Below are 20233 nucleotides of genomic sequence, written 5' to 3'. Positions count from 1 at the left end.
TCTGCAGGGTCGGCCAACCAGCAGTGGTCCAGTCATGTGACTGGTGACCAGTCCGGTCATCTGACTGGACCACAGGCCTCTGCTGTGGTTGAGCAGAGGTCTGTGCTGCCATCGGCTAGTGGAAATGGTAAGATCTTTAGACAACTCATTGGGATTTCCAAAAAATACAAGCTCTATATAATGCTATTAAATCTTACTTCATAGCAGGCAGTCACACCTACAGGCACTGGAACCCTGCCACCAGGATCCATCAGGTCAGACCACCAGCCTCTGTTGGTCAGCCATCACATGGTGAAAGTGGTAAGAGTCATAAACACTTGTACAAAGCCAAGACAAAAACAACTCAACCCCAATGTAATATTTGATTTAAACTGTGTGTGACTATAGTCAGATGATGGTTGTGTAATACAATACAAAATCAATTTCAGGTCAATGTAATAAATGGTTGAACCTTTGTTGAATAGGATCCAGTCAGCAGCAGCAGACGGCCTCTGGGTCTGGGCAGGGTGCAGGGGCAGAACAGCAGCCCAATGCCTTCGAGCGTGACGTTCTGCACCAGCATGGACGGGACCTGCAACCCGACACGCACCATTTTATTTATTTTATTGGCCATGAAATGGACAAGCTGACGCCAAGGTCAAAAAACAAACTTCGCCTGGCAATTCACCAGGCACTGGCGGACGCACAAAACTGCGACCAAAGTCGACCAACGCCATGCAACTCAATTGCAGACAATTCCGACTAAAATGCCAGGACAACACAGGAAATGGGGAGAGATATGGGGGGGAAGACATGCAGTGAAGGCCGTCGGGTTCGGGAGTCGAGCCCGCGGCACACTGCCAGACTGGATTACCAGCCAAGGTGCCTGGACCACTGAACCACGGCCCAGGCCTTACATATGATTTTTGATGACAATTATTTTTTATGTATTTGATGTATTACCATGTTTTGTTTTGTTTTTCAGAATCTATTCCTATGTTAATGTTCCAATTATGAAATATATTATTTAATGTGGAAATGGAAATCCTTATTTGACGTTTTTTTTCTCTTTTTTTCGTCATGAAAAAAAAATCGGCAGAGGGGTGGCTAGACTGACTGGTTCGTGTGTGTGTGTGTGTGTGTGTGTGTGTGTGTGGTTACTCCCTCTGTCCGTAGCCTGAAATGCATGCCTTTTCCTTTTTTTAATGAGCCTATAAGTGACTGTTTTTCTTCACAGATATTTGATAATATCCAAAAACAAAACAACCTTCTGTTGTAGTTTGTCAGTGAAATAATCTTCCACAGGAATAGCCTATTCTGTCAATAGATCCATGGCCCGACCATGTCTCATTTGCATTTTGGTTACGTTTCCAATGTCCTGTGGGGAACGCTATCCGGACCAAAAAAATAAGCAACAATTAAGCATTTGGTCCCTCTCAGCAAAATTTTGTTTGAACCATGTCTAAAAGTAAATTCGGTTGGTAGCAACCTAAGCTCAGCTTACACTTTATTAAAGTCACACTTTAAAACAAATGAATAACTAAATAAGTCATGCGGAGTAGGTTGCAGGATACACTGCAGTTATGTAATTCCAAATGTGTCACATTTCAAAACTTTTAAAGGGTTACACAGCAGACGACTGAAAATTGAGCATTTTCTATAGCCATTGCTGATCCATTCGTCCTAAATGACTTTGCATCAACGATTATGACATGTTTTTCAATGGCTATTTGTTAATGTTGTTGGGTCACATGAAAGTGAGCATTGTCTACGTACTTCACTATGGGAGACCATTTGCACCAAGTGTTACAATATCATAATTACCAAGTGACTCAGGAGGTGGAGTGGCCGTCTTGGAATTGGAAGGTTCCCCGTTCCATCCTCTTGCTGGCTGTTGTATCAACTTTCTCTGATGAACGTACTCACTACGTGACAGCAGCGGTGAGGGGCTATGGTATGAGGAAGCTTTTGGAAATGGAGTGATAGACAATTCCAGTGCAAAGATATCTGTAAGAGAGGTACACAATCGTCAATGTTAACAAGCATGGTTGATATTATAGTTCAGGTGTACATGGATTAGAGCAAAAATAAAATGCCAGTGAAATCGTGTTGAAAGAAGCGTCCCATATGCTAGTGGCGTATCCTACACAATGAACAATATTCACAATGATGATGTTTTAGTATCATAAATAGTATTGCTGCTGTTCTACATTCTGCCAGCCAGACGAAGGCCTGTGAACCAATAGTTCAATCCACCTACTGTGTCAAGCATAGTAGGAGTGCCATACCAGGTTGATATAGTTAATCAATTCAGGACGGAAACCCCTTTTGGTGTTTTAAGCATTATGTTATACTTTAGCCAATTTTGGGCGGGAACTGCTATTGAAAAATAGCAGATCTACAAGCTCATAACGAGGCACTTGGTGCTGTGCTACAAGCTTGTTGATCTGCTGTTTTTGAAAATTTGTGAAAATGTGGCGCAAATTTGGAACATATATTCTTTCAGAGCAAACGTTTTTAACTCAAATGTTTGCTTCTGGGGGGTCCCTGGAACAACATATTTTGAGATGGGGGTCGGTGGCCAAATACATATAATTCTAGGGGTCGTTGACATGAAATAGTTTCAGGACCACTGACATAGAAACATAGGTTTTTCAGAAAACTGTCATGATTTAGAAAACATTTGTAGAATCGAGCTGAAGTCTTAATGGGTTAATTTGCAAGGAGTGCACATATGATAGCACAGTATCACTGCATCTCACCGAGGCATGGCCAGCTTTGTGGCCTGCAGGCTAGAGAAGGCTGTCTGGTACTGGGAGATCCACTGGTCCAGGTCAGAGAGCCTGGAGAAGGCCGTTTGGTACTGGGAGATCCACTGGTCCAGGTCAGACAGCTTGCCCTGGATGGCCTCCTGCACCGTCCACTGGCGTCTGCAGCTGGGTGTGGTCAGAGTACCTGCACACATGTTCACACATATTGTTATAATCTTACAGTAGCATATCTGCAGTGGCTGGGGAGGTGGTATCCAACCACAGCAGTATATCCAATCTTACTAACAGAGCTACACAGGCAGACACATCATTTCCTGACCTTTGCTCTAGAGATTAGGTGGTCTGGTCCCTCCAGGAAGGCCTCATCTTTGAGCAGCTTGGCCTACATCTTATCCACTTGGTACAGCACTTCATGCAGGGCCAGGTACTCCTCCACTGACTCCTTCAACATTCTGCAGAGATAGGTGGACATGAATCAAAGACAGCAGATGTACAAGCTCACAGTTTGAGCAATGTTTGCACTGAGCAATGACAGTGGGGAATCGGAGAATACAGATTATTACATGTTACTAATGCTTTAACAGGGACGTTACCTCGGATGATAGTTTATTTTGTAGCTGCACTAGGAATCCTTTGGTTTGGCAGCGTGACGTAGGTCAGCTGTGGAAGTAGGAGGAATAGTGTGTCGCTCCTACATGTGTTACTTGCTCATGGGGACACTGCTCACTGTAGACTGATCATCAACTTCTCGTGTCAACTCAGCTGTGATGAGGGACTTTGGTATGTGGACGCTTTTGCAAATGTAGTGATATTAATTACCAGTGGCATGGTGTCTGGATAAGAGGAAGACAAAAATCAATCGCAATGTTAACACGCAATCAGAAATGACATGTAACAACTTAGTTCAGGTATATATAAACTCAGTGAACCTCTTCATGTGTATACTGATTTCAGTGATACGTGGACATTAAGCAAATACAGTGTGTTCAATAATGACAGTGGGGAGATTGAAAATGCATATTATTACATGTTACTACTGCTTCACAGGGACATTTACCTGGGATCATAGTGTCATCTGTCACTGCATATATATTTCCATTGGTCAATCCTACGGTTGGTTTGGTTTGGCTCTATTAGTAATCTCAGCAAGGCAAATGGCTTCTTGGTTAGAGTGGGTGACAATGTTATCACACGTAAAGATGAAATTACCTACCTAGGTTCCATCCTGGAGGCTAATCTTTCCGGTGATAAAATGGCCACCAACGTAATCAAAAAAGTCAACCATAGAACAAGATTCCTCTACAGGATCTCCTCACTGGTCAACAAAAACACCTTGAAGACCTTAACAGGAGCCCTTGTACAGGGTTTCTTTGACTATGCATGCACCTCCTGGTACCACAGCACCTCAAAGGCCCTTAAAACCAGGCTCCAGACTTCCCAAAACAAACTGGTCAGGCTCCTACTTGACCTAGCCCCCCGAACCCACCTCACCCCTGCCCACTTCGACAGGCTGGAATGGCTTAGGGTCGACGACAGAGTACAGCATCTTGCAATGGGTCTGGTCCACAAGATTCGATACACCACCAAGATACCCATGTACCTGTCTAGATACTTCCTTAATGTTAACGAAGTCCACACCCACAACACCAGAGGGAGTGCAACGAACCATGTACAACCCAGATTCGGCACAAACAAGGGACTAAATTCTTTTCGCTCCTATGCCACCAAAATGTGGAACGCCCTACCAACTGTCATTAAGACATGCGAATCCCTTGACTCCTTCAAAACCGCTCTCAAAGGGCACCTACGGATGGCTGCAATTCGAAACTGGCCCCCGTAAAATCTGAATCCCCCCCCAACGCCCCCCCCCCCCTTTTTCCCCTCACTGTATATGTTTCTTTTCCCTTTTTACCTCCTTTATGATGAATTCCTGTTCTGTCTATAGAAGTGTCTATTTGTACGTCTCTAAATGTTTTGATGATTTGAACATGGTGGACCCTATTGGAAACAAGTGTAATGCTTAATTGGGTCGTCCACTCACAGTTAACAGCCTTTGTATTCAGTTTGTGCTTGAAATGTACTGTAATTCTGCAAACTGTTAATAAATTCTTCAATCAATCAATCAATTCACTGCAGCTCAACAGTCAGTGTGAGGGGTGGTTTTTGTGGTGCATTTTGTAAAGGACTGTAGCAGCAACGTGTTGGCTGATGGAGAGTGTTGTACTGGCAGTGTCCTCCTGGTCAACTCAAATTATTTTGAGAGCCTTCCTCTGAATATTTTCAACTAGACTGAGATTTGTAGGTGGAGCACTCATCCAGCTGAGTGAGGCGTACTCCATGACACTGTGGACCTGTAGCTTGTAGACAGTTGCTCGGCTCTGGGGGTGAGTTTACTGCATGGCCACTCTCCTCAGTGCTGTTAGCTTCTGACCGGGCCGGATGGAGATTTTGGTCAGGTGTTGTCAACCAAGACAGCTTTTGGTCTATTTTGACACCCAGGATGTCAAGCTCATTTGTGGTGGTCATCCACTGTCAGGTGAAATGAGGGATGTCATGTGTACATTCACTTTCGGGGGGATACCTTTGCGTTTGCATCACATGGGGAGACGGGCACACAGACAGCCATCAAGCAGTCATTAACAGATGTGGGTCAGGATCCAGTCGCATAGAGTCCAAGAATAGTCGGGTCTCAATGCTGCTGCAGCCTTCAGATCCTCATTCCCAGCTGTTGTGATGCCCCTGGAAAGTCAGCATGTGTCTGGTCCTCCGTAGAGGTGTATGTTGGATCGCACTTCGTCTGGAACCTCCCCCTTGAGCTTTCCGCCATGGGTGACCCAGAGTAATCTAAAAAGAGAGTAATGACACGCTTTGATCTCGCCGCCAGGCGGAAGTTGCGTAGCTGGAGCCCCGGATTAGTTCCAAACATTCGGTGCTCCTCCCATTCAGCTCAGTTTAATTCAGGCGTTTCAGAGACGCGCTCGCTGGTAAGTTGACAAATCACGGCATTATTTTTTATGTTTAATGCATTAGCGTACATCTCTTCTAGTTATACAATGGTGGTATTTTATGTAATCAACTTTAGTTCATGTTTATTGTAAGAAAATAGCCTTATAGACCTGATGCGTTGATGGAAACTGGAAAGCACCTCGATTGATATTCAACGAGTGGAGCTATTTACCTCAAATTAATCTTGGTGTATGCGTTCATGAAAATCATGTAAGACACTAATATTATATATTTTAGTTTTGATCCAGTAGATTTATTTATGTCTGTAATCTTTAATTTACGTCTAGTATGGGGTATTTCACATCATGTAGTGAGGCTGAGCACAAGTTTGCACCCGATGTACAATGGAAAGAGTTGATTTCAATTCGACAATTGCAGTCGTGAATATAAAGGCTGTAGCTGCTCAAATAAATTGGGGAAAAAAAGGAAATGCATAGCCTACTGTATTTCAATTAGGCCTACATATAAACTGTTACTTTCAGCTATTTCCAATCCCGAAATATGATTTTTAACAATCTAGTCTAAATCTAATTTTCAATCGTGTGTAAAATTATAATTATGCCACATGGCTAATGTGGTACTTGAGCAGGGACCTATCACAGTGAGCCACCTATCCAATTAATGCCTGGAGATTGGTCACATCCAGATTGTTTAATTGTATAACAGCTGTATGTGAGTCTGATTCATACATTTTTCACCATGTCGATGACGTGAAGATGTGAAAACAGCTCAGCTTTCACAACCCTTTAGCCATGGACAATGTTCTGGTCAAGATTGATTGACACTTTTATTCACTAGCACTAAGACTAGCCTACATCAGGGTTCTCCATTTTCAATTCATCAGGAAACAGTCATAAATATATTCTGGTTTAGAGGGTTGGGCATTCTGTATTTTATTCTGCTTTGTCAAGCAGCAGACAGAAAACAAAAGTCATATCATCATCACGGGTGCAGTACTTAGTTTAGACAGTTTTTGGTTTAGACCAGTCATTAGTCCTACAACTACAACCCATCTCAAACCCTCACCCTAAACCTAACCTCCCACGGGGCAGCACACCTAAACCTAACCTTAATACTGCACCCGACCGGGGGTGCATACTTAGTTTAGACTAGTCATTGTTTAGACATGGGTTAGGTTTAGGTGTGCTGCTCCGTGGGAAGTTAGGGTGAGGGTTTGAGATAGGTTGTAGTTGTAGGACTAATGACTGGTCTAACCAATGACTAGTCTAAACCAAGTAGGCTACTGTCTAAACTAAGTACTGCACCCGCCTGACCGTCGCCAATCAGGCTGTCAGTCTGCGTGCTGCATTAAAAAATGAAAATTATTATATATTATATATATATATATATATATATATATATATATATATATATATATATATACACACACACACACACACACACACACACACACACTAATAGTCTACCTGTCCACCATTCATCGAATGTAGTGTCACTGTAAGACACCGAGTAATGTCACTAGTTACACCCAGAGAACAGCATTCATTGTGGGCAAGCTGATCCGCCGTGAGTCTGCTGGCTGAAAACATCCTGGTTGCGATGGACACGCCCCCAAGCCAGTACAAGCTCTGTTTCCGTATCGATACGGAAAAAATGGCTGGCGCATTATTTACAAAAAATCTTGTGTATAGCAAACATGTCATTGGTCATGTTAATCAAAAAAGTTATTTATTTATTTCATTATGAAGACGCTAAAAGTGCAATTTTTAACATGGGATCCAATGGGATGACGTAGGTTAGATACTACGGATAACACAGTTTTGGGTCGGCCCTCTCTGACGCGGTGGGAGGGATTTTTGGCCACTAGTCCGCTCCAACTTCACACAGCATTGAACAGGCTGTATAGAGCCTAGTTGCATTTTTGAATATCGTCACAACTTTGTCATTAAACTGAGACATTTATAATTTACTCTGACTTTAAATTTACCAAGTAAAGGCAGCATATTTTGTTTATTTTCCCGAAGCATTATATGACTTACTTTTTAGTCTAGGAACTATGGTGAGGCTTGGTGCAGCGACAGCAAAGGTGTTGTGTGGAGCTGCTGAAGTACTGGGCTGCTGCTGCAGTTGGTGTGATGAGGCTATGAGATTAGGATGAGATCAATGTTAAAGCTATTTTTTTTTAAAGCCCCCCCCCCCCCCCCCCCCCCGATTCATTTATGCATGATTTACCTTTTTGTATAGGAATGATGGTGACACTTCGTGAGCGGTGGACAGGCTGACCGAGTGAAGCAGCAGCTGGTGCAGCAAAGACGATGGTGTTGCGTGGAGTCGCTGAACCAGTGGGCTGCTGCAGTTGGTGTGGTGATGAGGCTATGGGATGAGGTTAGAATCGGATGGAATGTTGTTAAATTTACCAAGTCAAGGCAGCATTCTATGCAGTATTCAGCATTCTATGACTTACTTTTTAGTCTAGGAACTATGGTGAGGCTTGGTGCAGCGACAGCAAAGGTGTTGTGTGGAGCTGCTGAAGTACTGGGCTGCTGCTGCAGTTGGTGTGATGAGGCTATAAGATTAGGATGAGATCAATGTTAAAGCTATTTTTTAAAAGCGACAAAGTGCACCTGGCTTGAATTCCTTCAGTTTCAGTAAGACGCTGTGCTCTCCTTCCGGGCCGTCATTGTGTTTGATGGACTTCTGGCAATCATCACAAATCTTACTATTTTTGACTACCCTACTTACAATGTAGCCTGCGAGGTGGTAGAGAGCACAGCTCTCAGTTTTTGACATTTGTTGTGTAGGGATGCACTCCAACAGCGGCTCCATTCTGAGACCAGTGGAGGGAATTGTCTGCTCCTTGTCTGCTCCTTCCTTGTCCAGGAAGTCTGCCAAAAGGCTGTTGTCGTCATCCTGGTAGCTTCCTGTTTTGAAACTTCATCGGAGGGGAGGTTCTCCTCCTCCACTGTATCCGGTGGAATTGTGAACGTCTGTCCACGGACCAGAGCATTCCTGAGGTTCTTCACCAGATGTGGGACATCTGGCATGAAGTGAAGCCTCCTGTCTGGTAGTTCTGGATGTGGAACAGACGTGTTGGTGTGATCCACTCCAAAGGCCTTCCACATTGCCTGGTTAGGGCTGCCCATGTCGGAAGTGACATTAATCACATGCAGCCCTATCGACGCTGCCCTTTGAATTATCTCCAGGATGATGGGTTTGTAAACTTTGCCATTTGTGGAGTTGCTGCTGTAGTGGAATGCCACAACCTGTTTCCACCTTGTAGTGCTCCCTGCCAACATGAACATACAGGCATGCGTTGCCTGTCCTGTGTGGTCAGGCAATGTCACATCACCATAGAGCTTCCCTGTTACCAGGTGAAGCTCCACGCCTGGTGTTATTGCCATCTCATCCAAAGTCAGCACACACTCCCTCTCCATAGCCCCCATGCCATCTACTTTCAGCCTGAGCATCTCGAACACTTCCACCAACACTCCTGGCTCCATTTTGATGTGCTCCAGCCGCCTTTGAAGCGTTCTTATGCTTGGTAAAGGCAACTTCATGGACTGCAGCAGTTTGTAGCCTGTTGAGCCAGTGGCAAACCGTAAGTGAATGGCTTTTTTAATGGTGTCGTTTCCCCATCTCATTTGCCTCATGCTTTTCATGCCAAGTGCTCTGATCTGGTCCTTAGTAAAAGCTGCATTCAAATTATTTTCCATTAATGATGTTTTTTTTTGTAAAACCGTACACTTTCTTTTCTGCCTGTTTAGGGCTGCTCTTAATGTTTTCATCCTTGTCCTTTCTTTGTCCAACTCCTCTCTCAGTTCATAGAGTTCATTGGCTCCTGGCTCCTTGTGACTGGCTGGTACACCCCTCCCTATCTCCTCACGGACCAAAATTGCTGGCACACTGCTTTGCGGTACATCCCTCTCCACCTCACCGACTCCATCTTCTTGTCTGTCTTCAGCTTCCTGTCTGTCTGACATTGGCGTGGTCCTCTCTGTTCCCGCTCTTACCCTTCTCCTTCTCCGCCTTCCATCACTTCCTCCCTCAGTGTCTGGAATGATGACATGCCATTGTTAGTGTTACAGGGGGGAGTAGACAGTCACTGAAGTTTTGAAATAACTACATTATGACTTCCAAAATATGCATACCAAAGTTCTGTCTAGCACAGTAGCTGTGGTCACCAGCCGTTACATGAACCGGAAGTGGTTCTGGGGTGACCCTTAGCAAAGGGGCCTTCCTCCTCTTGAGCAGAGGCCGATGGGCAAAGATGGTAGGCACTGCAGTCCGTTTCAGTTTTCGCTTACCACTTGCCACCCTTGTAAAACCAACCCGGTCTCCCCCAAATACGGTGAAATAGCACGGATTGGCACACAGCAAATGCGTGCATATGACACTAGATTCCCCGACATTCCGTGGATATGTACTTTATTTCCTCCCCGTTCACTTCTATACGTTTCTCGTCGGTGACGTCACGAGGACAATCCGTGGATATGTACTAGATTTCCTCCCCGTTCACTTCTATACGTTGCTCGTCAGTGACGTCACGTCACGAAAATAAAAAAAATCGATAGGTTTGCAATATTAACAACACTCAATAAAATATATATCACTACTGATGATGTTTGACGACTATTTCTATGTATTTGATGTATGTGTAAATCACTCTGGAAGCTAAATGCTATAATAGTTCAGCCATTGTGCTACTTAGAATAATAATAATACTTCTATATTATTATTATTATTATTATTATTATTATATTAATGATACATTAATAGAAAGCCCAACAATCTGTAGGCCTACATATTTACTGCTTCTATATTATTATTATTATTATTATTATTATTATTATTATTATTATTATTATTATTATTATATTAATGATACATTAATAGAAAGCCCAACAATCTGTAGGCCTACATATTTACTGCTTCTATATTATTATTATTATTATTATTATTATTATTATTATTATTATTATTATTATTATATTAATGATACATTAATAGAAAGCCCAACAATCTGTAGGCCTACATATTTACTGCTTCTATATTATTATTATTATTATTATTATTATTATTATTATTATTATTATTATATTAATGATACATTAATAGAAAGCCCAACAATCTGTAGGCCTACATATTTACTGCTTCTATATTATTATTATTATTATTATTATTATTATTATTATTATTATTATTATATTAATGATACATTAATAGAAAGCCCAACAATCTGTAGGCCTACATATTTACTGCTTCTATATTATTATTATTATTATTATTATTATTATTATTATTATTATTATTATTATTATTATATTAATGATACATTAATAGAAAGCCCAACAATCTGTAGGCCTACATATTTACTGCTTCTATATTATTATTATTATTATTATTATTATTATTATTATTATTATTATATTAATGATACATTAATAGAAAGCCCAACAATCTGTAGGCCTACATATTTACTGCTTCTATATTATTATTATTATTATTATTATTATTATTATTATTATTATTATTATTATTATTATTATTATATTAATGATACATTAATAGAAAGCCCAACAATCTGTAGGCCTACATATTTACTGCTTCTATATTATTATTATTATTATTATTATTATTATTATTATTATTATTATTATTATTATTATTATTATTATATTAATGATACATTAATAGAAAGCCCAACAATCTGTAGGCCTACATATTTACTGCTTCTATATTATTATTATTATTATTATTATTATTATTATTATTATTGTTGTTATTTCTTGGCTCGCTCCACATGGAACTTCCGGGACGGGGGGGGGGGGGGGAGTCGCTCCACAATCCACATGCGACTTCCGGAGAACAAGGAGCAGCTTTTCAGGTGTATGTTTAAGGTGAGTTTTTATTATGGATTGCTTTTTTATTAATCTAATGATCTGCCCGTTCACACAGGCAGATTAAACGATGCGGTCTACCATTCGTTGTCAATGGAAGCCAGCGAAATCACGTTGATAGACGGAACGATGCATGTAGCTAACCAAATCAACTCACAACGGTGCATCGTTTTATCTGCCCGTGTGAACGCTCCATTGTTGTTGATGTTGATGTTGTTTACGTTAGGGACCATGTCTCAGATTTGCAATTTATCTTTGTATTTTTTAGCATGCTAGATGACGCTGTAGCCCCGCGGTGGCTATTCAGCAGCTATATGTATTGAATGAGTACTTTTTTCTGCAGTTTGCAGAAAAAGCAAATGAAAATATAGCCCCATATGTGCCCTCTCCCTACGCTCATTCTGTAGCTCGGAGCTACAGAATGAGCGTAGGGAGAGGGCACATATGGGGCTAATGAAAATACAGTTCATTACATGGTATGCTAAGAGGATCACCTCATGTGTTGCTCAAACCCTTACCACAATGCAATACCCCATTTGAAAAGACATGCCAGGGACCCCCATAAGAGAAGTTTTTACAGTTTAATTTCAAGGACCCCCAGTTTGACATGCATTAGTCTACGGACCCCCCATTTAATGGCATTTATATCTCTGGGACCACCAATTTATATTGTAAAATCAATGTTATTTTAACTCTGAGAGTGTACAAATGGAACGGGTCCATTTGGTTCCATTTGTGTAGACTCTGAGTTACAGACCCATAATGGTCCATTTGGTTCCAAACTATAATTTAGCTGGGGACCCCCTGGAACTCCCTCAGGTACCCCTGGGGGTCCACGGACCCCACTTTTGGAACCACTAGGTTAGATAGAGATAGGTATGTAGGTAGTGGTTCTTGGTTTACTATGAATCTAGATTACTATTTCTATGCATGTGGTGTATTAATATTACCTTATGTCAAATTGAGTCATTTGGTCATTGTAATTCAAATCTCATCAAAATTGTAGGAGCCAAAATACATCTTTTTTTTGTATAAATAAATAAGATAGAATAAAGACGACAATTACATTACATAGTTATTTAGGATTACAGTATAATATAGTGTAGTTATGTATGTTAATTCTCTCTCTCTCTCTCTCTTTCTCCCCCACAGTGAAGCTCAAGCACAAAAAGAGTAGGTTATTATATTATAACGTAGTCTACTATACAGATTGGAGAAATGTACATTATATTCATTACAATGTTTAATTAGTGCTGCTTTAAGTAATTGTTTCCCCCCTTTCCCTTAAAATAATAATTGTAGAAATGCCCTCTAACACCAGGACCTGCCACCAATGCAAGGCAAAGATGCCATGTGGCATTCAAACATGCAAAAAGGTAGGTAATATATACAGTACAGTATGCCTTTAGCATATACTGCATTTGAAATAGAATTTGACTACGTTTTAAGAGAACCCTTGTATCTTAATTGTACCTCTTATAGTGCTCTCATCCTTGCTCTCTCTCTCACTTACACAGTGTGGGCAGCTGTTGGGCTTTAAAGAGCGCCACACCAGGAACCTGGTTCTGTTCCGTAAAACCGCTGACCAGTGGGCAGCAAAAACTAAGAAGGCCGGCAATGGCTCTAAAATAGTTGACCGTGCATTGGAGATGGTAATACATTTTTTTTTCTTTCTATTTTGTATTATTGTATTTTTGGTCTATTGTATTTATTTTGTAGTTTTATACTATGAATGTTTTTGTCTTATTTAGGGACTTGGTTTATTGACTTATGGTGTTTCCCTTCATCCGAATGCTTGTTACATTCAAAATAATTTCTGCCTAAGTCAGAAAGTTGGCCTCATAGCATAAGTGCCTGCGTAACTTTTGGAATATAACAAGCATTCTGATTTGGATATCCGCAGTCTTAGATGGAGAGTGGAAATGTCAATTTGGTCAAAACATGACTAGAAATTGAACCATGTAGCACCTGCACAACCTATGTCTTGTCTTAAGCCCAAACCACACCAAAGGGTTGGGACAAAACCGTTTTTAAGGTCAACCACACCAGTGCAACTCAGGAGTTGCATACTGTAGGTGTGGTTGACCTTTAAAAAACGGTTTTGTCTCTACGGCTTGGAATAAACTCCCATTATACCTAAGACAGGCAGTAGATAGATGGCTTTAAAGTTCAAGAGCAATTTCTTAATACTTGCTTTTAATTGATTTTTAATCCTGTGTTATTCATGTCCTCGATGTTTTGCCTTATTCACTGCCTTTTTTGATATTATTTGAATGTATCATGCTTTTGCTTTTATTTTTTCTTCATTGCTCTGTAAAGCACTTTGAGCTACATGTCATGAAAAGTGCTCCAAATAAAGTTTTATTGTGATATTAGTCTGGCCATGCCAGGCTAAAGCATAAAGGGCTTTTTTCAGTGAACGACACCAGCTGAAATAGCCGTTCATTGGGCTTTGTGACCCTGCCATGACAATGTTTGCTGTTATGCTTTTCATTGCTTTAGGTGGAGAGAATGAAGGCATTGGGGCACGTTCCCTTGCTCCTCTGGGGGAAGCCCACAAAGGGAAAGAATGCCGGCTGGAACGCCGACATGCACTTTCCCTTTGAGCTTCCCCCAGAGGGGCATGTGTTACTGCGCAAGATGCTGGCCCTTTTTGAGGGATTACTCCAAGGTAGGTTAGAGCACGATATCTATATCCATGACATTGGTCCTGTATTATGTCCAGATGGAGCATATTTAAATGTACTATACCTTTTTTGTTTTTCTGTTTTTGTTCTTTAAAAGCATGCAATTCTGTGAGGGAAGAGGGGAGAGACACGCAGGACATAGGAGAAGGAGAGGAGAGCGAGAGAGTAGAGGAGAGAGAGATGGGGGCAGAGTTGGCAGGGGATGCAGAGGGTGAGGTGGAGGAAGACGTGGGTGATGAGGATGGACAAGTAGGGGATGTAGAAGGTGGAGAGATGGGTGAGGCCGGAGAAGAGGGCGGGAATGAGAGCAGGAAGGAGCAGGAAGAGATGGTGGAGGCAGAGGAAGTTGAGACGGAGAAGAAGGGTGGAGAGATGGAGGAAGACATGGGTGATGAGGATGGACAAGTAGGGGATGTAGAAGGTGGAGAGATGGGTGAGGCCGGAGAAGAGGGCGGGAATGAGAGCAGGAAGGAGCAGGAAGAGATGGTGGAGGCAGAGGAAGTTGAGACGAAGAAGAAGGGTGGAGAGATGGAGGAAGACATGGGTGATGAGGATGGACAAGTAGAGGGTGGAGAGATGGGTGAGGCCAGAGAAGAGGACGGGAAAGAGAGCAGGAAGGAGCAGGAACAGATGGTGGAGGCAAAGGAAGCTTCTTCTTCGGCTGAGCCGCCGAAGAAGAAGAAGAAGAAGAAGGAGGGACCAACTACAAGGTAAGTGACGATACAGAATAGAAGATGCTGAGCAATTGAGTATATGCAGACCGCAGCCATCTTGCCATTAAAGGAGAATACTAGAAGGCTTTCTTACCTTTATTTGTAGTTGTTACGTCCCCACCAAAGAGGTCCAGGTGTTATTTTGTGCAAAAGCGCATTATTGGCTATTTCCCCTACCATAAGCCCTCAATGAATTGCATTGAATTGAATGGGGCTATGGGGTGTTGTGCCAATTCGCTTATTTCCATCGCTCAAAAATCTTTTTTTTTGTATCCTCTTCAGAATGTAAATAGTATCCCAAGTGGCACACTTTACTACTTATTTCGATGGAAATAAGCCAATTTTAGCACAAAAACCCAACCCCCATTGAGGGTTTATGGTAGGGGAAATAGCCAATAATGCCCTTTTGCACAAAATAACACCTGGACCTCTTTGGTGGGGACGTAACAACTACAAATAAAGGTAAGAAAGCCTCTAGTATGGAATTCTCCTTTTAAGTTAATTGCAGGTTGCTAACTAGTTGCAATTCCTTGCAGGTGATTATTTATGTGTTGGAGTTTGGAAGCGCTCGTTCGATATCACTCAATGGCCCTGCCCTGCATACCAACTGTTTTGAATTTGCACATAGCCAAATGCAGAAAGCAGCAGGACGTTGCTTTGCTGAAAGCGAGCGCTTCCAAACTCTTATCTCAAGATGGCCACGGTCTGCATAAGTCAATAGAGGTGATCATAACTATGCAGAACAGGTGGGCAATCTTTTGCTCTTGCTCAGCAACTTAAATTTCATTTCAATAGAGGGTATGCGCATGCATAAAGTGAATGGCAGATCGAGTGGCAAAGTGAGTGTAATGCAATCATATAGGACTTTTCTGTTTGCATGTATGGGCTGTCAAGGCCAGAAAGTAGTTTTTTGCTACTCAGTAGGCATTCCCTCATAACTTCTGGGTATGAGGACCAGACCAGAGACTGGAAAGGTGCGTGGTGTTTGAGAACCTGGCTTGCGAGGCAAAGACCACAGGCCTTAATTCCCTTTTTTTCCCCTCCATGTAGCACGCCTGGCCCTGTGGTGACCATCTTGGCCAAGAGGAGTGAGGAGAGTGAGGAGAACGGGGATGATGGTATGAATGACTATTGTTATAATCCTGGATTCCTGTGCATATGTTGCCATTTATATGATTGCACTAATGGTGCTTGCTCAGGGGATACATTGAATCTTGACCTTCTGGTCAAAATCTGTGTCTAGGTGAGACTCCATTACCTTGCACCATAGAGGGTGTCTCTGAATCTGACAAGTCAACTGAACTTGGCAACTTGTGCCTTGGACTTGTGACTGTGATCATGTCTTGCCCAAATTGCATTAAATGCACAATGTATGCACATTTTGTTCAAAAGAGCTGGAAATAAACTGAACTGAACCAGTTTCAAGGCCACGCTTGGGTAAATGGAGAAGCCAGAAGTCTCTGCAGACCCATTTAATTTGTACATCTAATCAGGTTTTTCAATAGGGCCTGAAAAGTGTTCTGTGTCGACTGAATGAGTCTCAGAATTCTAGTATGCTGCTGTCTAACCCCAGCCTCTGAGTTATCATATGTCGGTGTACTTTTTGGAAAACACTGCTCTTGTAATGGCATTCTTTATCTATGTAAAGTGTTTCTTATGTTGTCTACCTGAGTCTACACACATAAACTTGACTGATAAAGAAAGAGAGGTAATATGTGTCACTTCACTTACGGGGTAAGGCAGTGCATGTCAGCAGCGGAGCGGTGTGTTGAATGTGCAAAGAGTAGAAGGCAGGCACTACGTCCTCTGGGTGGAGGCTCAACAGTATGTGAGTGAGTAGGGTATAATACAGAAATTAATTGTGTAACAAATAAATTTGAAGTGGTATGGTTTGTGCTTACAGATTGTGACTTTCACAACAACCCCGGGGAACCGTACACAATTGTGTACGTTGATAAAAAGAGCCGCACCAGAAAGGTTAGTATCTACTGTATATGAAGTATTTGGAACATGTAGAGTTTGAGCTCTGATATTAAACAAAACAATTACATTTTGGTTGTATGCTGACAGCATTTTAGAAGCTGGGAGTAATTATTTTATTTAATTTGTACTTTATTTTCCTGTTTTCCTTTTACCCAAGGGCAAGAAACAGTCCCTGGTCCATTGGGCCCCATGCCCCAAATGGTAACTTGAACTTTGTTTCTCTGATGTATTTGATTTGACATAAAGTTATATATATATATATTTTCTGGAAGAAGCATCTACAAATAGGTTATTATTACAAAGCAAGGCAGTTTTATTTGTTATATGTGGTGTCTAAACACTAATTAATGCTTCCCCACGTTCAAGCAGACCTTTCCTAGCCTGGTAAACCATCCCGGTCACGTGAATTCAGTCTGTCAATCACAGGGACCTGAGCGTCTTCTACGTTTTCACAGAAGACGCGTGAATTCACTGGAGCAGGATGGTTTACCATGCAGGCTGACCTGCATGGGCACCTGAGGTGTCTGGGTGATTCATGTACAAGATCAGAAATTTATTTTGTATTTCGTTTAATATACCAGCAGTATTTTGAAATCAATTATTTGACACAGGGTGTCAATTTAAGGATTAAACTCCTTGACAGCCATCGACCCCTTGGTGCTTTATTCGTTTTTTATATTGCATGTGCAGAAATTCACAACGGAGAATATTCTGTACTCTCCAAGCTCAAATTCTACCGGCTGAAGCAAACTACCATAGAGATAAATAGGCTGGCTGTCAAGGAGATGCGGAGTGATATACTACACTTTCTTGGTATTTCATAGGACTATCATCTGTTTTCATTTCAGCAATAAAACCTTCCCGCCCTCCTGGATCCCTACAAAGGATGTCCTCCTGAAGACCTGATTTTTTTTTTGATTTTTTGATTTTGTATGTACAAATAAAGTATTTGTTTATAAATCACTGTTTCATCATTTGCTCAGTAGGGCTGTGTTGGCAAGGAACTCACCCTATACAATTAGCTGCAGGGGCCAAAGTATTGCACTTAACATCTTTACAGTTCCACTGCTCAGATTGTTAGATTTTCTTATTGAATTGGTAGGTATTTTGAAAATTGATAATGATTGGTGAAACTTCAGAAAATGTGTGAAGACCATGCTATTTCTTCCTGTACCTTAACGTGTACTTAGTATGCAATACAACACGATGACAATACACAAAGCACATACATGAATCATTGTGTTATAGATCTGTACTGTACAATAAGCCTACTAATGGTTAGCGAAAGCATGAACAGGAACTCAAGGTGTGTAACAATAGCAACAGAAATAGGTATCAGAAGTTCTGTTTTGAAACGTTGCCTAGTCTGTTAGCCATTGAACAACTCGTCTCTCTCAGTGGGTGAAACACAGTACAGGAATAGGGTTATAATACATGTTCTATAACATGTTTATAACCCTATTCCTTACAATATAACCATATGCAGAGTTTATACTTATGCTAGTACAAAATGAGGGGCATATGTTTCAAAGCCTTCATGGTCAGAGGGCACTTAAAGTTTTAAGGGGTAGACCTAACAGTGATGGGCAAATGTGTGTCAGTATTCAATTTGAACAATAATAGACCTGTTTTACCCAGAATGTAGCCTATTACATCAACATAGTACATCACACCATTCCAGATCTCCTTAAATATCCCATTCTCATAATGTAGCTGTTTTGAAGCACTAAAGCAATGCCTGTACAGTTTGGTGCATACTTTCTAAAGTATTTAGGGAAAAAACCACAAAATGACATAATTATAGTTAATCCCATCCACATGCCATAGGCCTACATGAAGATGTATAGGCTATACATGACTGCGTGGTGGATCTGGTCTCAGAAAATATCACAGAATGAAAGGCCACCAAAATAGGTTAATGCAGTGCACCAGTACTACTGTACAACTTGACTGGTTTGATCACAATGGTACAGATGTCAATTCAGCTCAGATTCTGTGAACAGAGGTGAGCCGCATGGATAACTGCATGGATGGATAAATGTATAGCACCTTTCATGTCATGGAATGCAGGTCAAAGTGCTTTACTAGAGACACACAGATCCCCCATCACTATTCTTCATATATATTTCTCTACGACATTTCTACGCAAACTCTATAATTAGCCAACTAGGGGCCAATTAAGGCACTTCTGGTTGTCGGATTGAGATATAACCTACATATTCTGATTCAGCACCATTGGTTTAGTTGGGGTAGAAGGAGTTTTGGAGCAAAATGACTAAAATTCGACAAAATATGATTTTTTTTAACTTTCAAACAGCAATTTGACCCATTTCTAAGTCTTCTAGACAGTTAAAACTAACACCATTAGATTTCCCTTACTTGACATAGGGGGGGAAGTGTATTTAGAGGAATCCTTAAAAAATTGGATTTTTAGTGGCCTCCAACGCGTTAAAATCAATTAAATTTGTCCGTTTGTTTTGAGCAGGCAATTTTTTTCTTCGTCTCATCAAGCTGAATCCATTGAACTTGGTCCTGAGTCTCTACGACACTTCTAACTATCAAAGGTCACGCCCGTGACCCCTGTGCGGCGTCGAGCCCCTTTTAAGCTATGGTCGACAGGGAAAAAACAAATGTTCTAAAACAAAGGGTGTCTATCCATGTCTGAAGCACGGGGAATCCAATGGAATTGGTTTCAAGTCTCTACGACACTTCTAAATATTTTAGATATTTTTTTAGACACGTTTTTTGGACCCCACAAACACAATTTTTTTTTTTTTTTACAAAAACTACTTAGTCTGACTCACTTTTTCACGCTGGATTTAATGGAATTGGTCCCGTGGAAAAAAAAATTGTTGTTATTGTTCTAGCCTCTCTAAGGCCTCTAAGTCAAAATCCATTGGATATTAGAGGCCCATCTTTTAGTATGTTATATAGCTTGTCAGGACGAACAATCTGATATGTGTTTCTCCAAACACGGTCATGTGGTTCAGAAAACTAGGGTTAGACTTTGACGCGCGATAGCTCCTCCCACAAAGGTCGAAAATGGGCGTGCTTTACATCCACGCATAGCTATCAATCTGACGAACGCGCCAATATGTGTCTCCCCGCGCACGGACGTGTGGTTCTCAAAATTAGGATTAGCATTTCATCATTCAATACACTGTAAGGTTTATCATGTCTCTAAGGCTTGTGGATTACAGGTCAGAGTTGGACTCTTGCTACGGGTGTCGCACGAG

At 41.4% G+C, this 20233-nt stretch overlaps 1 protein-coding gene and 1 long non-coding RNA gene across 2 annotated transcripts; one reads left to right on the top strand and one right to left on the bottom strand.

The window, feature by feature from the left end:
• Positions 1-1865: 1865 nt before the first annotated feature.
• Positions 1866-3866, bottom strand: LOC306928993. The gene is made up of 5 exons (XR_013790740.1): positions 3808-3866; positions 3344-3583; positions 3070-3202; positions 2742-2934; positions 1866-1986 (listed from the first exon to the last, which is right to left on the bottom strand). It is a non-coding gene; the product is annotated as an uncharacterized lncRNA (long non-coding RNA).
• Positions 3867-11566: 7700 nt separating this feature from the next.
• LOC306930022 (uncharacterized protein) lies at positions 11567-17903 on the top strand (the record flags this gene model as incomplete). The annotated part of the gene is made up of 8 exons (XM_079510761.1): positions 11567-11614; positions 13132-13266; positions 14117-14285; positions 14723-15011; positions 16065-16132; positions 16918-16991; positions 17155-17198; positions 17846-17903. The coding sequence occupies 8 exons, from the start codon at positions 11567-11569 to the stop codon at positions 17901-17903; spliced, it is 885 nt and encodes a 294-aa protein (XP_079366887.1).
• Between the last annotated feature and the right edge of the window lie 2330 nt (positions 17904-20233).

Source organism: Electrona antarctica, assembly GCF_951216825.1.
Source record: "Electrona antarctica genome assembly, chromosome: 9".
Lineage (NCBI taxonomy): Eukaryota > Metazoa > Chordata > Actinopteri > Myctophiformes > Myctophidae > Electrona > Electrona antarctica.
The sequence above is the reverse complement of the archived record's forward strand: the minus strand, read 5'-3'. Positions and strand labels throughout refer to the sequence as shown.